Raw genomic sequence first — 15389 nt, 5'->3', positions numbered from 1 at the left:
ATGTCATGATTGGCTGACAGTACATTTTATCTGTTATCTTTAGGTTCTTGTGCTTTTCTTCATCTTGCTGTATTTCCTTATGTTTCTTCCTCCTTTTTTCATATACTGGACATATTTAAATATCTGATAGGTCTCTCATTTTCAGATGACCAGAACCAAACCTTTGATTGTTTTGTCCCACTCACTAACTCACTCTTCTTCAGTCTTCCCGATTTCAGTACTTACTATTTCAGTATGTCACTATTTACTCAAAAAATAGCCCTGATTCCACTTTTTCTCTTAAACCCTGAGGTCAGTCAGTTAACATATTTCATTTGTATTGTCATGACCACTGTATCCCAGCTTTCTGACCATTACCGTGTTCCACTGCTGCCCCTTGTCTTGGAACTTGGTGAGAACATCACGTCTCTGCTCTTGCCCTACATACCTGATCCATAGCCACCAGAGTGATACTTTTACAATGTGAGTTATATCATAACACGATGCTTAAATTCTTTCAGGGTTGGGGGGGGCACCCATGTGGCTTAGTCGGTTAAGTGGCCAACTTCTGATTTTGGCTCAGGTCATGATCTCAGAGTTGTGAGATCAAGCCCCACATCAGGCTCCATGTTCAGCAGGGATTCTCTCTCTCCCTTTGCCTCTCCTCCTTGGCCCCTCCCCCTGTTTATGTGCTTTCTCTCTCTCTCTCTCTGTAAAATAAATAAATAAATCTTTAAAAAAATCTTTCAGGGGTTTTCTGTCACACCTAAAATAAAACCCAGATTCAGTGATAATGGACCAAGGCAACCCACAATTGGTCCCAAGCTCCTTCTCACTCCCTCTGAGCCAATCTCTTTGGTCTTCTTTCTCTTCCTTGGAAATACCAAGTTTATTTGGTCTTATACCATTTGTCACTGATTGTCACTGATGCTCTTCTACCTTTAAATCTATGCTTTTATTCCTCTCATTTCATTTGGATCTCTGCTTAATCATTGCCTTCTTAAAAACTCCTTGCCTGGTAACTCTGCTTAAAATATATTCTTACCTACAATTGTCTGTAAACCATTATTCTGTTTTATTTTAATTTATTGTACTTACACCTACTGGAATTTATGTTATGGATCTGTTCATTTACATGGCTGCTATCTCTCTCACTAAAATACGATCACTGAAGGTCTTAACCTATCTTGTCAATCACCATATTTCCAACACCACTAGATGCATGATTAATACATGATGATGGGACGGATGAATGAATGGATGGGTTATAGGTAAGAGAGTGTGAGAGTGTGTGATGATTGGTGGGTAGAAATTAATATATCCTTCCTTTATCAAAGATACATAAATTTCCATGCAGAAGGAAACAAGCCTATATAGCTAAGAAAAGTTTAGTTTATGTAGGACCTGATATGCCATATAGCTCAATTTAGATAGATCCTAGGTTCTAAGAAATTCAGAAGTGACAAGGAATTTAGAGATATTCTAATATATCATCTAAATCTTCTAGATAAGGGAAATGATCTTATGCCATTAACCTACTGTCATATAATCAAGCACTAAACCAGCATCAAAATCCAGGTATAATCAATATTCATTATTCATAGATTCTGTATCTGCAAACTTGCCTACTAACTAAAATTTATTTGCAACCCCCAAATCAATACTAATGGTGCTTTCTGGGTCATTCATGGACATGTACAGAGCTGCAAAATATTTGAGTCATCTTTCATGCGCATCCCCAGCTATGATATGCCTTATGAAGAAAATGTATGTGTTAGATAAACATTGTTCAGGCATGCGTTACAACGCAGTTGGCTGTGAGTTGTATTAATGAATTGGTAACATATATTAAGGTGTCTTTAAACAGAAACACACATAAAACAAGGTTATGTATTGATTGATTGACAAAAGATTTGTGACCAGAAGCTCACAAGTACCTAATTCTGTATTTTCCCAGGAGCCATGAATCAGTATTTACTAATTTGGTGTTTTCAGCAACTTTATGGAACTTAAACACCAGGAATACTGAGAATCCACTGTGTATATATTTTTAATTTGTTCTAGTGGTCATTAGATAATTTGTTTCATTTAGTTGATTTGTATCTGTTTATATCAATTTATTTTTATTTACATAACATATTTTCAATCTTTAGCTTTTACATTTTATTTTGAAGATGTATAATTAAAAAAAAGTCCTCACCACATCTCAGTGTTTTGTGGTTTTGTCTGACAAAACTCTTTTTTTCATTGATATCAGTCTTTGCCTTTATTCAAAAACTATTTCTATTTTTGTAACTTTTATTCTCTATGTTACACTCTCCCCTTTCAGATAAAAGGGGCTTTAAGATAAATTTGTCCATCATTTTGTTGGAATCTACTGTAAAGACCTTAATAGTTATCTATTATTTATACCTTTCTGTGAATTTGTGTTGTGACTTTACCTCTTCTCATGCTACTTAGATTTTAATGTGAGTAAAGAAAGAAAATCGGAACAAGGGTCTTTGTTAATGAATTTCAGGTATCTTTGAGCAGGAAAGGATACTATCTGTAGGTCAATAGAGTTCTGATACATTTGTAACTACGCCCTTTGGGAAACTTTTTCTTCTCTAGTAGTTACTGATGTATTGCTTCTTAATGCCGGTACTGTGGATTTGTACATGGATGTAGATCATGTCAGAAATCATCTTGGAGTTATTTGTAAAGAAACCTCTATATTACTGTTTGCTTGAGCACTTTCACTGTGCAGAAATACAGAAGAGAAAGAGTTTGGGAGACTGGAAATGTTTATAGTAACAACTTCAAAGAAATGTCAATAAACCAGAAAAGAAGTGAAATAAACCCAGAGCTTACTTATGTTTACATTGAATCCCCACATACATTAATTTAAGTGGTATTAAGTTTGAGGTACTTGTCAGCCTTTCTACACACTCTGATTTGGTTACGCTTCCCTTATGAAAATCACAAATGTTTAATAGTCTTACCCATCATTGCTTCAAGCTGCACAACTATAAACTATATGCTAAAGTTCTTATCTAGATACTTTGAGGATTGCCCACTAAGAGTAATCCTTTAATTACTTTAAATATTTTATATTGTTTAAGTTAAGTAGGCTTTTAAATGACCTAGGAAGCCAAGACAAAGAGATCTTAATTAGTTAACGTTTTTCTGTTTGCCATGTACTGTTTTTGGGTGTTTGGCTAAGAATATATATTGGTTGATGACTTAAAAGAGAATTAAGTAGCTCTTCCAATTTATGGCTTAGGCTATAGTTCTACCCTGAAACATTAGCATGTGTTCATTTAAATAAACTTGCCCAAGGTCACACAGTTCATAATTAGTAGCACTGTAACTGAAATCAATTCCATGGCCTGTACACTCTTAAACCTGCGTTCTGGTAGCAGAGGGAGGCATCTATATTCTCTCATATGATTAATTATTTCCCTTTATAACTACCTTCATTTGTGCATTTGTGTTGTTTAACCAACATATGTTTGTCAGTCAGGGACATGTCTGTTTTAGTCACCACTGTTTATATACTGCCAAGTGTATATTTTCTGGCAATAGTAAGTTTTCAGTGAATATTTATTAAATTTAAGAGTGAGTTAAAAGTAAGTGTGTCATGAAAGAAAAAAATCGAATGGCAGCATTAAAAAAGCCAAGTCACTTGAAAATAGACCTGACCCACTCATGATTTTCATTGACACATGGTTGAATGTACACATTTTCTCTCCATTTTTGAGCTGTAATGATCTATGTGTTAATATTAACTACTATTAAATAATAATAAAATAATATTAAATAATGAAATATTAAATGTGATAGTAACACATTTTAAAATAATGATCCATTATTAAGCTTTTCTCCTTTTTTTCCAAAATTCCTTTTGTTGATAGCATTATGTCTTAGGCTTTAATGGATTTTTCTCATTATTAAAATTAATTTATTTTTATTTTTGTAATTTTAACAGGAGTGTATGTAGTAGTATACATGTGGGGAATCCACACAGATATAGAAATTCCCCAAATTAATTTTTAATGATGAATGCTAATCTACATTGTTTTTAGTCATCCTTTTCTTGAACATTTTTTCCTCCAAAGCAAAAAATAATGACTTTAGCATTTTTCTCTGTGTATACCATTTTAAATTATATTATTTGTAAAAGTTTAATCATTTATGTAGTTGATTACATTAATTATATTTTAAAACTACATTCTAACAGTCATAAGAGAGGGTTGTTTTCATTATTATAGTAAAATTAAAAAACATTAAAAAAATTTGCTATCTTAACCATTTTTGAAATGTACAGTTCAGTAGTGTTAAGTACATCCACATTGTGCAACCAGTCTCCAAAACTCTTTTCATCTTGCAAAACTGAAACTCTATACCCAAAAACAACTCCCCTTTCTCCCCTACCCCCAACTCCTGGCAACCACTTTTCTACTTTCTGTCACTATGAATTTGACTACTCTAGATACTTCATGTAAGTGGAATCGTTTAATTCTTGTCTTTTTCTGACTGGCTTGTTTCACTCAGTGTAATATCCACAAGGTTCATCCTTGTAGCACGTGAAAGGATTTCTTTCCTTTTTAAGGCCGAAGAACATTCATTTTGTTGGCTCATTCATCCACTAATGGACATTTGGATTGCTTCCACCTTTGATTATTGTGAATAATGCTGGTATGACCATGAAGGTACAAATATCTCTATCAGACCCTGCTTTCAGTTCTTCAGATAAATACCCCGAAGTGGGACTGTCAAATCAAATGGAGAATTTTTTCAATCTATTTTTAGTTTTTTCATGGAGTATGGGACAGCTTTTATTGAAATCATTATCTACAAGTTTTGGAGTCTTCAGAGCTTTTTACAGATAACTACGTAGATGTAATTAAAATTAGATGTAAAATATTTTGTAATATTTATTTGGAAATTTGATTCTAAAATGAAGGCAAAGTGTATGAATGGATCCTAAGCCTGAGCATGGTCCCTTCTTTTGAACACAAAGCTCTGCACTAGTTTGCAGTTTTAGAATGAGAGGCTGACTACTTTAGGTTGCATTTAATTGATTTTAGTTCTTGCTAAATAAACATCACTCAGCTTTTCCATGCTTCTTTTCTAACCTTCCAGTAAAGGCATGAGCTCCACATAGTAATGAAATGTAATATTAATCCCTTCTGGCTACTCTTTGTACTCATTCTTCCTTTTTTCTGTGTTTGAATCTCCTTCCAATATCATTTAAATTTCAGTTTCCTAAGAACTGTTCAGAGCTTACTGTCACTTTCCTTGTGTTCTATATGGACATATTAGGTCTGTTTACATTACGATAAACTTGCCACATTTGTATATGGTTTATGCTCTGATTATCTTAAAGTCTGTAATAAATCAGCATCATCATTATCAAAACATATTTATTATATGTGTAATTGGGCATGACATCGCATTCAGGTTCCAGATATGAACTGTGTCCATGCTGTAACTCAAGAAGAAACTGCTTTTTCTTTTTTTGTTTTTATAAATCATTGACTTTGGTGTTCTTTTTTCTCATGGAGCATACTGGCAAAACACCAATGGACTTATCCACTTTTTAGCTTCAATCAGATTTATTTCTATCCCTTCTGTATATCAATTGATGAAGTAATTAATATAGCCGGAGAAAATGTTACATAAATGACACAATTAAAAGAGCTCAAACTTTCATTTGTGCTCACCATCAATACTCTTATGTAGATGGAGTGCTTGCATTGCTATTAGAATTAATGCAGTTCACCTGAAAAATATGTAAAGATCATTGAAGTCATTGATAAGGTATCTAGGAGTGTTGTTGTAAAGGGATAATGCATTTCTAAATATCATAAATTCATATATATGAGCTACATTTTATTTTCTAGGCAGTTGAACAACTGTGCCATTTACTTTGTGAAAATATAGTGTAAATTTCTGTTGAGTTACCCCTAACACAAAGTGCTTGGTATTTAATATGTAAGTAATATGGAATTCATCAATAGGCACTGGTAGAAGTAATCCTAAAATTGGCCATTTTTGTGCATTTTACCTATGAAATATTTGCTCTTTATCATATAAAATATTAAACCTCGAATTTTTTACTAAGTAACCAGTAACAGGTACTTTAACTTAAAATTTAAAGAGATCTATTACATACCTGTTAAAAGAACAGAGTGAGTTTTATGTACAGGGACATATCCATTATCTTATTTCTTTTCAATCACTAAAGAAATATAATTTTGGGGTTTTTTTTTTGGTAGTGTCTGTCTCGTTTTCTTCCTTGTTAATACGGTAATTTTTGAAAGCCATTATCTCCTGAAAATATAATTAAAAACCCTTTCTAATTAGTCTTCTTATTTTTTATTCTAGTATGGCTTACAGTATGAACCAATTTTATTTTTCTTAGTTGACCTGTGAAAAGCAGCTTCTTTCTTTATTGTGTATTCTCACGTCCTTTCTTCTTCTAATTCATTCTTTCCCTTTCCTTCCAAAATGATTCCTGAGTCAGGAGCAGTTCATCCTGTGCTGCTCAGACAGGTGAGGCGAGCTTGCTGAGACCTTTGCTGTTTTCCCTACAGTTTGTCACTAGTTCAGTGGTGCTTATTCTTTTATCAAACTGGAAAGTTTGGGCTATTATTGTATGTGTCCCCTTGACTGAAGAAAGGCCTCTGGCCATCTGGAGATGTTCTCATATTTATAGAGAACTCTGATTTTGAATGAAATATATTAAAGGCTGAGAGAAGATAGCATATAATATAGCTGGTCATTGGCCTTGTCCTCCCTGGTGACTGATTAAGTTCCTAGTGTCACCGCTAGCTTTCCCAGGCCATCTCTCTATTTAAACAGCTGTAGTCTTAAAAATATGCTTTACAAATGAAGTACTCTTTATAGTAAACATTTTCCCATTCTTTCCCCTAATTTCACACCCACAAAGAGAATACATTTTTAGGAAAAAAAAAATGATTTGTAAATCAAACCTAATGAGTGCCTACTGACCGTATAAACTTTAAAATTATAAACTTTACTTCCCCACTTCTCATACTTCTCATCTTGTTTCACGTTATCTTTTTCCATAGAATTTATTGGTTGCTAATATTTTATGATTTCATTATGTATCCTGTTTGTTATCCCTTTGCTCTCTACCCATCAGTAGCATGTAAGGTCCAGGAGGGCGAGGCTCTTTGTTATTTTGCTAAGGGATGTACCCCAAGCAGTGAGAAGAGTGCCTAGCATAGAATAGGCACTGAATATTTGTTGGAGTGAATGAACCCTGATTTGTGGTTGGGAAAAGGGAAGCAGCAAATATAGCAATTAGTTCTAATCTAATCTGTCCTTCAAAATCTGCTGTTTTCTATTTGTCCTTATGCTATCTAATTTGAAGATTCTCATTTTTAATGTATTGATAAATCATAAAATAGATTCTTCAGCCAACTGTATCCAGCAGTTTCGTCCGTTCAGGTCATGGTCCCATGGAATGAATGTATTCTCTGACAGTCATTTTTTTTAATAGAAGAATTCCATAAATTAGTGAATTATATGTTGAATGTGAGTTGACAAGATGTGATACTTCTCATGGTTTATTAATTTTAGATGTCTGTGCTTTCTAGTTTAAATATCTAAGGAGTAGTTGACTTTTTAGAGTCAGGGCTAATAGCCATTTTCTGTGGGAAAAAAAGTTAAGAATTTTATTTAGAAATTGTTTTATAATTTAAAAAACTATTTGTAAATTTTGGTTTGTTGTTTTTAGAAATTTGGGGCCAAAACATAGGTCCATGAACAGGTAGTTCTTCATAAAGTTTAATAGGCCTGAGCTTTTATTTGCATTTAGTTGTTTAAGGAAAGAGATTGGGTTCTTGCAGGTTCTATGGGTTAGGAGGAGTGTGTTGGCATAAAATGGCTCACCTGAAGAGCCATATAACCTGGAGAAGGGTATAGCCAGTGCTCATTCTACATACGGCAGTCTTTCGACAGCTATGCTGACTATGGGTAAACAATTTCATAGACTAGGAAGTATGTAATTTTATATTATCAAATTTTCCTTTCAAAAGACATTTATAACTTTAAACAGTGCAATATTTATCAACAGAATTGGAATCAAGCTTCTCTATGAATAGATAACAGTTTTGTTGATGAACTATCAGCAATTTTTATGTTTCAGAACAAATTATACATTGCTTATGGAATATCTGGCCCAGATTTTTAATTTTAAGTTTGGATTTTATTTAGCTCTTTTTTCCCCAAAGGATTACTACTTGTATTTTTTTTTTTAAGGCAGCTAACTTCTGCTGATTGTGACGTGTGTGGATGCACTGTTCCATAGACTTTTGTGTCTGTCTACCAGAAAAATAAGCCCTTTATTTAAACATGGGGGGTATAGATATTGCCATGTACACTCACAAGAAAAGCTCTCATTTGGTGTAAGTGACTTGTTATATGACCCTGTCAGCACTGTGGCACTAAGAACACATAACACTCTTTCAACAAAAATTGTCTATTAATTAGATATATCTTCACATATTTTTATTGTTGCAGATTGAAAGACATGACAACTGTGCCTATGACTACCTAGAAGTTCGAGACGGAACCAGTGAAAATAGCCCTTTGATAGGGCGTTTCTGTGGTTATGATAAACCTGAAGATATCAGATCTACCTCCAATACCTTGTGGATGAAATTTGTTTCTGATGGAACTGTGAACAAGGCAGGGTTTGCTGCCAATTTTTTTAAAGGTAATTTCAAGTAATTTAAAGTTTGAGATTTTCTTTGTTAGGGATAAAGGTGATATTTAACATTGAGTTAACAGAGAACTACAGTAAAGTTATACTGGAACTTAAGAATGCACTGGGCATAAGGGATATTTGAATGATTTTTGATGGTAAAAGGTTATTGGTAAAATCCTGGAATTTGGAACTTTGCAGCACAGGGTCGGAACTCCATTAGGATATCCTGCCATCCATTTTTATGAAATAGTCAAAATGCCAAAATCCAGAAAGGGAATTTAGACAGGGAGGAAACATTTGCAATGTAATAAACATAAGATTCGAAACCAGAAGAAGTCATTCATCAGTGTATTTCCAGATGATAGCATTTCTAAACCACCTTATAGAGAATAATGTTCCACCACGTTGGAAATAATTTTTGGCCTCCTTAGCAGAATATTCTGATACCTACAATGCCTTTTGACAAAAAATTACTATTGATCAGCTTTAATTTTAAATTACATAACCAAATTTTAGTATATTTTCATGTCCTGTATTTGCTGTATATTACTGAGGTAAAAAGAACCATTTTATTTATTTATTTTTAAAGGTTTATTTATTTATTTGGGAGAGAAAGGAGGAAAGAGAGCGAGAGTTTCAAGCAGACTCCATGCTGAGCGTGGAACCCGACACAGGGCTCGCTCTCAGGACCCTGAGATCATGACCTGAGCAGAAACCAAGAGTCAAACCCTTAACCAACTGTCCACACAGGCAACCCCAAAAGAAAGGCATTTTGGTACAAATAGCATAAAATTTGCATTTAGAAAATTCATAGGCACTTAACATTAAGTGTGACATTGTAAAATAAAACTGCTTTATAGGGAGAGAAAACAAAATTTTCTCTGCACTGATTTTAATAGAATAAATGATGATCTTAGTTGTGTACATCAAAATTTACTGTGATTAATAACCCAACAGTTTCATTATTTGAAGAACAGTATAATGGATTTTCCCTGAGAATTACTTAGGTATTCACCATATGACTTGAAAGGCAGAGAACACTGGTGCTTTCGCTAGATGCATTCAAAGTATTCATTAAAATGTACATTTACATGCATTAGTTCTGTAGTACTTTGTAGTAGAAGAAACATACCATCAAGATTCTCTCCTGTGATGCTTATATAGTTGGTTATCAAAAATGCTCGGAGTTTGGCCAGTGCAGAATTTCTCCAGAGGATATGGTTTGCTATTTTCTTAACTCACGCTAGGTTATTCCTGAGGATTGAGATTAGGGAATACCTTGTCCTATATGTTGTTTTAATAGTGTATATTTTTCATACGTATATATTTTCATATATACATTTTTATGTGTCCATATACAATCAAATAGTGTATGTATTTACAAAATATGGAATTTTTATATTTCCTGGACCAATATGTCTATATAAAAAACACTGAATACTTTACATTTAAAGCTGTCCAATAGGTTTCAGAATTTTCTTTCAATTTATATTTACCATAAGCTATTTCTTAATAATGGCATTTCTTTAAAAGCATTTTTTCTGGATATCTAGCAAACTATACAATGAAACCAACAAGTAAAACTGTTTTTCCAATAAGTTTTTCTATTTTATTCTGGACATTCTCTATGTTGTAAGAATTCCCTTTGACCTTAAAATTAGAAAAAAGCCCAAAAACCCACATACCTGTTGGAGATAAGGTGATCTTCAGTTGGCACTGCTGTAAGTTTCTAGTCCTTCTCTTGGTTTTTACACAATTCTTAGATTGCAGTGACGTGAATTCTAGCATGCCATCTATCAAGGGCTTGCAAATCATTTCTGCTCCTCTTTTGAAAGAATCAGTTGTCTTCGTTTCATTCAGAGTTATTAAGTGTCATATTTTCAAAAAATTTTATACCTTAGTATGTAAAACACAATACTCTATCTGGTTGTTCTCTATGTCTCGTGCCATCTTTGTAGAGGAAGACGAGTGTGCCAAGCCTGACCGTGGGGGCTGTGAGCAGCGATGTCTGAACACACTGGGCAGTTATCAGTGTGCGTGTGAGCCCGGCTACGAGCTGGGACCTGACAAGAGGAGCTGTGAAGGTAGGGCCACATCTGCACGTGGAGCTCCCTGACTGATGACCCCCTCCTCTTTGCTGCCCCATTCCTTCTTTCTTTAATATCCTCTCATTCTCTTTCCCTCTGCCTCCCTCTGTCCTTTCCTTGCCTCTACGGTAACCTCTTTCCTCAACGGGTAAGACTCAGTTTTTAGTCTTAGTTAACATGAAACCTTGACTGGGTGCTTGTTATAGAACCCGTTATTTCCTCCTTCAGTTACCAGACCACCTTGTTTATTATATCTATATTTATTTCTATGTATTTCTCCTCTCTCTGCCTCTCTCTTTCTTGCTCTACTTATTTGTACCATCTCTCTATATATCTATTTCTATTTTTATCTCTGTCTAGATCTAGATTTTTATCCATCCATCCATCATTTATTTTTACCTTTTTTTAACATAGTTTATGGGTCCGTCTCCCTTACTAAGTATAGAATCCTGAGTCTGAATTACTTTTGTTTCTCTAGCATCTAGCATAAACACAAAGCAGGAGCTAAATGTGTTTTATTAATAAATGATTCATAAACAAAGAGATTTTGCTATGTTTTCTCCATTTCCTCTGCACATTCTGAGATGATATTTCTTACACAATGTTTTGTTACCATGTCTTATGATCTCTTCCTTCAGAATTTAAAGCTGCTTCTTTTTTTTCCCCTCATTTCCCCTGCTCCACCCCATTACAGGCCCCATACTTAAGTTACAAAATAAATGGACCGATCTTCCTTCCTCTGTTCTATTCCTCCTTTATTCCTCTCAACATATCTGCCAAAATCATTTTCATAGAACTTGTAGTGGTTTCACATTACTTATAGGTATGTATTTATTAAGTTTACTTTTGGTGGTTCCCACAAAAATGTAAGTGTAAGCTCCCCAAAAAGGAACACCTTGTTCCTATTGTATCTGTAATACAGGACATAACAGTGCCAAATGTGGCAGACTTACTTGTTTAACGAATAAATGCCTTACCCTTAACTGACCTAAATAAAAAAGTGAGAGACTCTCTGTTTCTTCTTAAAAGTTTAAAGTTTTCTCTTCAGCAAAAGTTTCCATCCTATCTATTAAACTGCTAGTCTGCTCTCTGTACTAGAATAAAACAGACACAGTTATGAAGGCAATGCAGTATCTTTAAAGCAGAGAATATTGTATACCACACAATAATAAAGTAGCATGACTATTAGTTCTGTGTGGTGCCTAAAAATAATTATTTTACTTTATAATAATTTATGAAAAAGTGGTAAATATGAAAGTACAGTTAGTGTTTACAATACATTTATAAATACAGTAATATACATATATAGATACACACACGCGCACACACACACACACACACACACATGCACATATATACACAAAGGCAGTTAAAATAAAGAGACCAGTTACTTTAGGTAACTCTTGACTCCCTGGGAATTAATTACAAACCTTGTACAATATATATTCTCCTTCCTTAACTTGATTTGATTAACAATAAGGAAGAGAAGGCACATATTAAATAGTACCCCTTTTAAACAGATCATTCAAAAGGGAAAGAAAACAGTTTTAAATGGAGTTTTCGAATACCAAAATGACCTATTTACTCTAGCTAATTTTGCTTACTAGCTCAGGTAACTCCAAGAGTAGCTTATCTTGGGAAAAAGAATTTGAAGAAATAAGCAGTTGATTTTGGTCTTACTACATTGGACTATATTGTGCTTTATGCTTATCTTTCCATTAATTCTCATAACAACTTTATGGTGTAGATATTATTATACCCATTTAAAAGATATGACTACTGACACCCAGTTTTCTTTATATTGTTTCTCCAACTTTAAAATGATCTGAAATGTCATACAGCCATAATTTGCTTGGTTCCAAAGCTATGAATTAACACCTTATGAACGGGATTAGATAATTAAAATAGTTGTACTAAAAACTAAGGAACAGAGACTGCAGCTTTCTAGATTTTGAAAAATCTGGAACATGGTTGAAATTTAATGCTGCGATGTTTGACTATCAATGAAAAGGTACTAAGAAGAGGATGACTCTATTAGGGGAAAACCTTGTCCTTTTCTTTCCTTTCTAGCGGCTTGTGGCGGACTTCTTACCAAACTTAACGGCACCATAACCACTCCAGGCTGGCCCAAGGAGTATCCTCCTAATAAAAACTGCGTGTGGCAGGTGGTCGCACCAACCCAATACAGAATTTCTATGAAGTTTGAGTTTTTTGAATTGGAGGGCAATGAAGTAAGTGAACAATAAATATAATTTTTTCTATTGTGTTTCGGGAACCTCTGAAGACAAACTGGTAAATGGAAGGAAGGAAGGAATAAAGGAAGGAATGAAGGAAGGAAAGAAGGGAGGAAGGAAGGAAGAATGGATTGATGTTAATAGCACAATCATATAGATGTTATAGTCTTCCTTTGCTGTACTGTTCATTTCTACAACTGCTTGTAATTCCTGTTGGCATTGGATGATATTTTAGGCTATTTCTGGGAGGCTGAAATTACCTAGAAGGAGTTTTACTTAGTGTATTAATAAGCAGCAATTTCTTGATTTGTGAAAGAACTATGAAAAAATGAGGGTCAGCTTTTCGTGTCTCGTAGACTTTTCTAAAAAAGTCAATCAGTCAGTCAAAATTCAAAATCCACTGGTTGAATCATAACATAAATAGCCCCTTAGGAGAACCTGGTATATTTTTAATCTCAAAAAGAATCATTTAGTTGACACTATCTTTCCTTTATAAAATATAACTTATTGTAATAAAGGTCTAGTTTTCTGCCAGGTGGCCACATTTAAACAAGTGAATCATTTATTTGAGATTTCTTCTGTGCTAGTGCACACACCAAATTCAAATGGAATGTCAAGCCTAGAAATGAGAACTTTCAGAACTGTGTCCTTTGTATGATTGGTCAACATTGGCTTAATTTCAGTTTTGTTTGAGCTTTCCTACTTTCTTTTCTTTTCTCATTCTAATTTCCATATCCTTTCTTCCAATGACTTCTTTTCTGTGCTTATTTTAAAATGAACATGAGTTAATATTTCTAAGTATGATAAAATTAACTCAAAAAAATTATTTTGTCTCTGATACACATCTGTTGAACACTTAATAAAGAGGTGAAAAAACAGAAATATAATGTATCTATGCTCCTGAGCAAATAATTGTTGGTAATATTTGTAGATTTTATACCATTATGTTGTCTTTGTATATGTATCTTTGCTTCTTTTCCCTCTTCTTACTTTTCTTTATTTCTTTTTAATGACTTTTTTTTCTCTTAATTCTGCCTACTGTAGTCAAGGCACTTAGTGCATTTTTTTAGTGCTACTAATGGCTTTGAGGTAAAAAGAGGTTGCTGACTTTCGTGTTTCCTTAAAGGAAATTAAAGTCTAAAATGTGATGAACTTATATATTTCAGAGAATTATACAATTTTAAAGCTCAGTGGACCTTTTGAGATCCTCCTTATTATATCATGCGTTAAGTTTTATGATGGCAAAAACTGCAATTTATATTTCTCACATACTTTGTCCAAATGCAACACAATTTTCCTTTAATAATTACCTGAAATTTAGAGTAATATTGAAATGAAGAAAATATTTATATAGCATCTTTAGAAAAGTTTTCATAGGAGCAACCCTTTTTGAATATGGTTATCTCCCTACCAGTTCTGTGATTTGACGTGAACTTGGTGTTGAATGACTTCTACTCTCTCCATTTTCCCTAAAGCGATCAGCTGTAACGGATATGACATTTTGATTCATTAGTTGACAGATGTTACTAGGAAGGCTGGAAGTTTATATTCAGGAGGAAGGAGAGTAGATGGTTTTAAATAAATGGGTCATTGTATTCTGAAGGCATTTTCCCATGGTGGTGGTCTTTATTCCTGGGAGGATTGACAAACTCTCTAACATATCCCAAGTTTCTTCAACTTAGAATGATGTTACTATGTGAAAGGCTGTTACGAAATTCTGTGTATTTTTGTGGGTTGATGTCTTAGTTACTTAAAATAAAGGCATGAGCACAACCTTGACTTATAGATTACTGGGTTAAGTTGAAACTTCACTGTTTTATTTATTATATTGATATCCAAAAGGAAAGATGATGTCAAACAACTTTAACCTCAGTAACATTCTCTTGCCCTATGTCAGAGCCCTCTCTAAATGGATGTTGTACCTATAATGAAGTAGATAGAAGACTTTTTAAAAATTTTTCCTAGCAACATTTTGCTTATTTATCACCTCATTAATATCACAAGAACCAGTAATTTCAGTTGACATATTGCAAAGTACAGATCATGCCCCAGGGTTCGATCGTATGCATTGTTAAACCTTGCTAATTACACATTTATGTAATAAGGTCATTCATGCAAGATGTATTCTTTAGAATGTGCCCTGTTGGAACATTGGAGAAGTGTATTATGGAAACATCTGTTAGAGGCCATAAAATTGCTTAAGAATACCTGGCATTCACTTAGCTTCTTCCATTTTGGTGTTGTTAGTGAATTACATATAAATCGGAATGAGTCTACTTCATTGTAGTGTAAATTCCCCTCTTCATTCCACCACATAGAGTTCTTGTTAGCAATCCAGCAGCATAGCTCCAGAGTTATTTTATAGTGCCT

The 15389-nt window shown here is 33.8% G+C and overlaps 1 protein-coding gene across 3 annotated transcripts in view; it reads left to right on the top strand.

Moving 5' to 3' along the window:
* Positions 1 to 15389, top strand: part of TLL1 (tolloid like 1) — a 202837-nt gene that overhangs the window by 149155 nt on the left and 38293 nt on the right. For all 3 annotated transcript variants that reach the window (XM_002921315.4, XM_034661408.1, XM_019801867.2), the window contains 3 exons: positions 8512 to 8707; positions 10657 to 10782; positions 12856 to 13016. In XM_002921315.4, coding sequence (XP_002921361.1) covers positions 8512 to 8707; positions 10657 to 10782; positions 12856 to 13016 — 483 coding nt within the window. The remainder of the gene's footprint in view (positions 1 to 8511; positions 8708 to 10656; positions 10783 to 12855; positions 13017 to 15389) is intronic.

This window comes from Ailuropoda melanoleuca, chromosome 5, assembly GCF_002007445.2.
Source record: "Ailuropoda melanoleuca isolate Jingjing chromosome 5, ASM200744v2, whole genome shotgun sequence".
Taxonomy (NCBI): Eukaryota; Metazoa; Chordata; class Mammalia; order Carnivora; family Ursidae; genus Ailuropoda; species Ailuropoda melanoleuca.
Note: the sequence above shows the minus strand (reverse complement) of the source record. Positions and strands in the feature narration are given on the sequence as shown.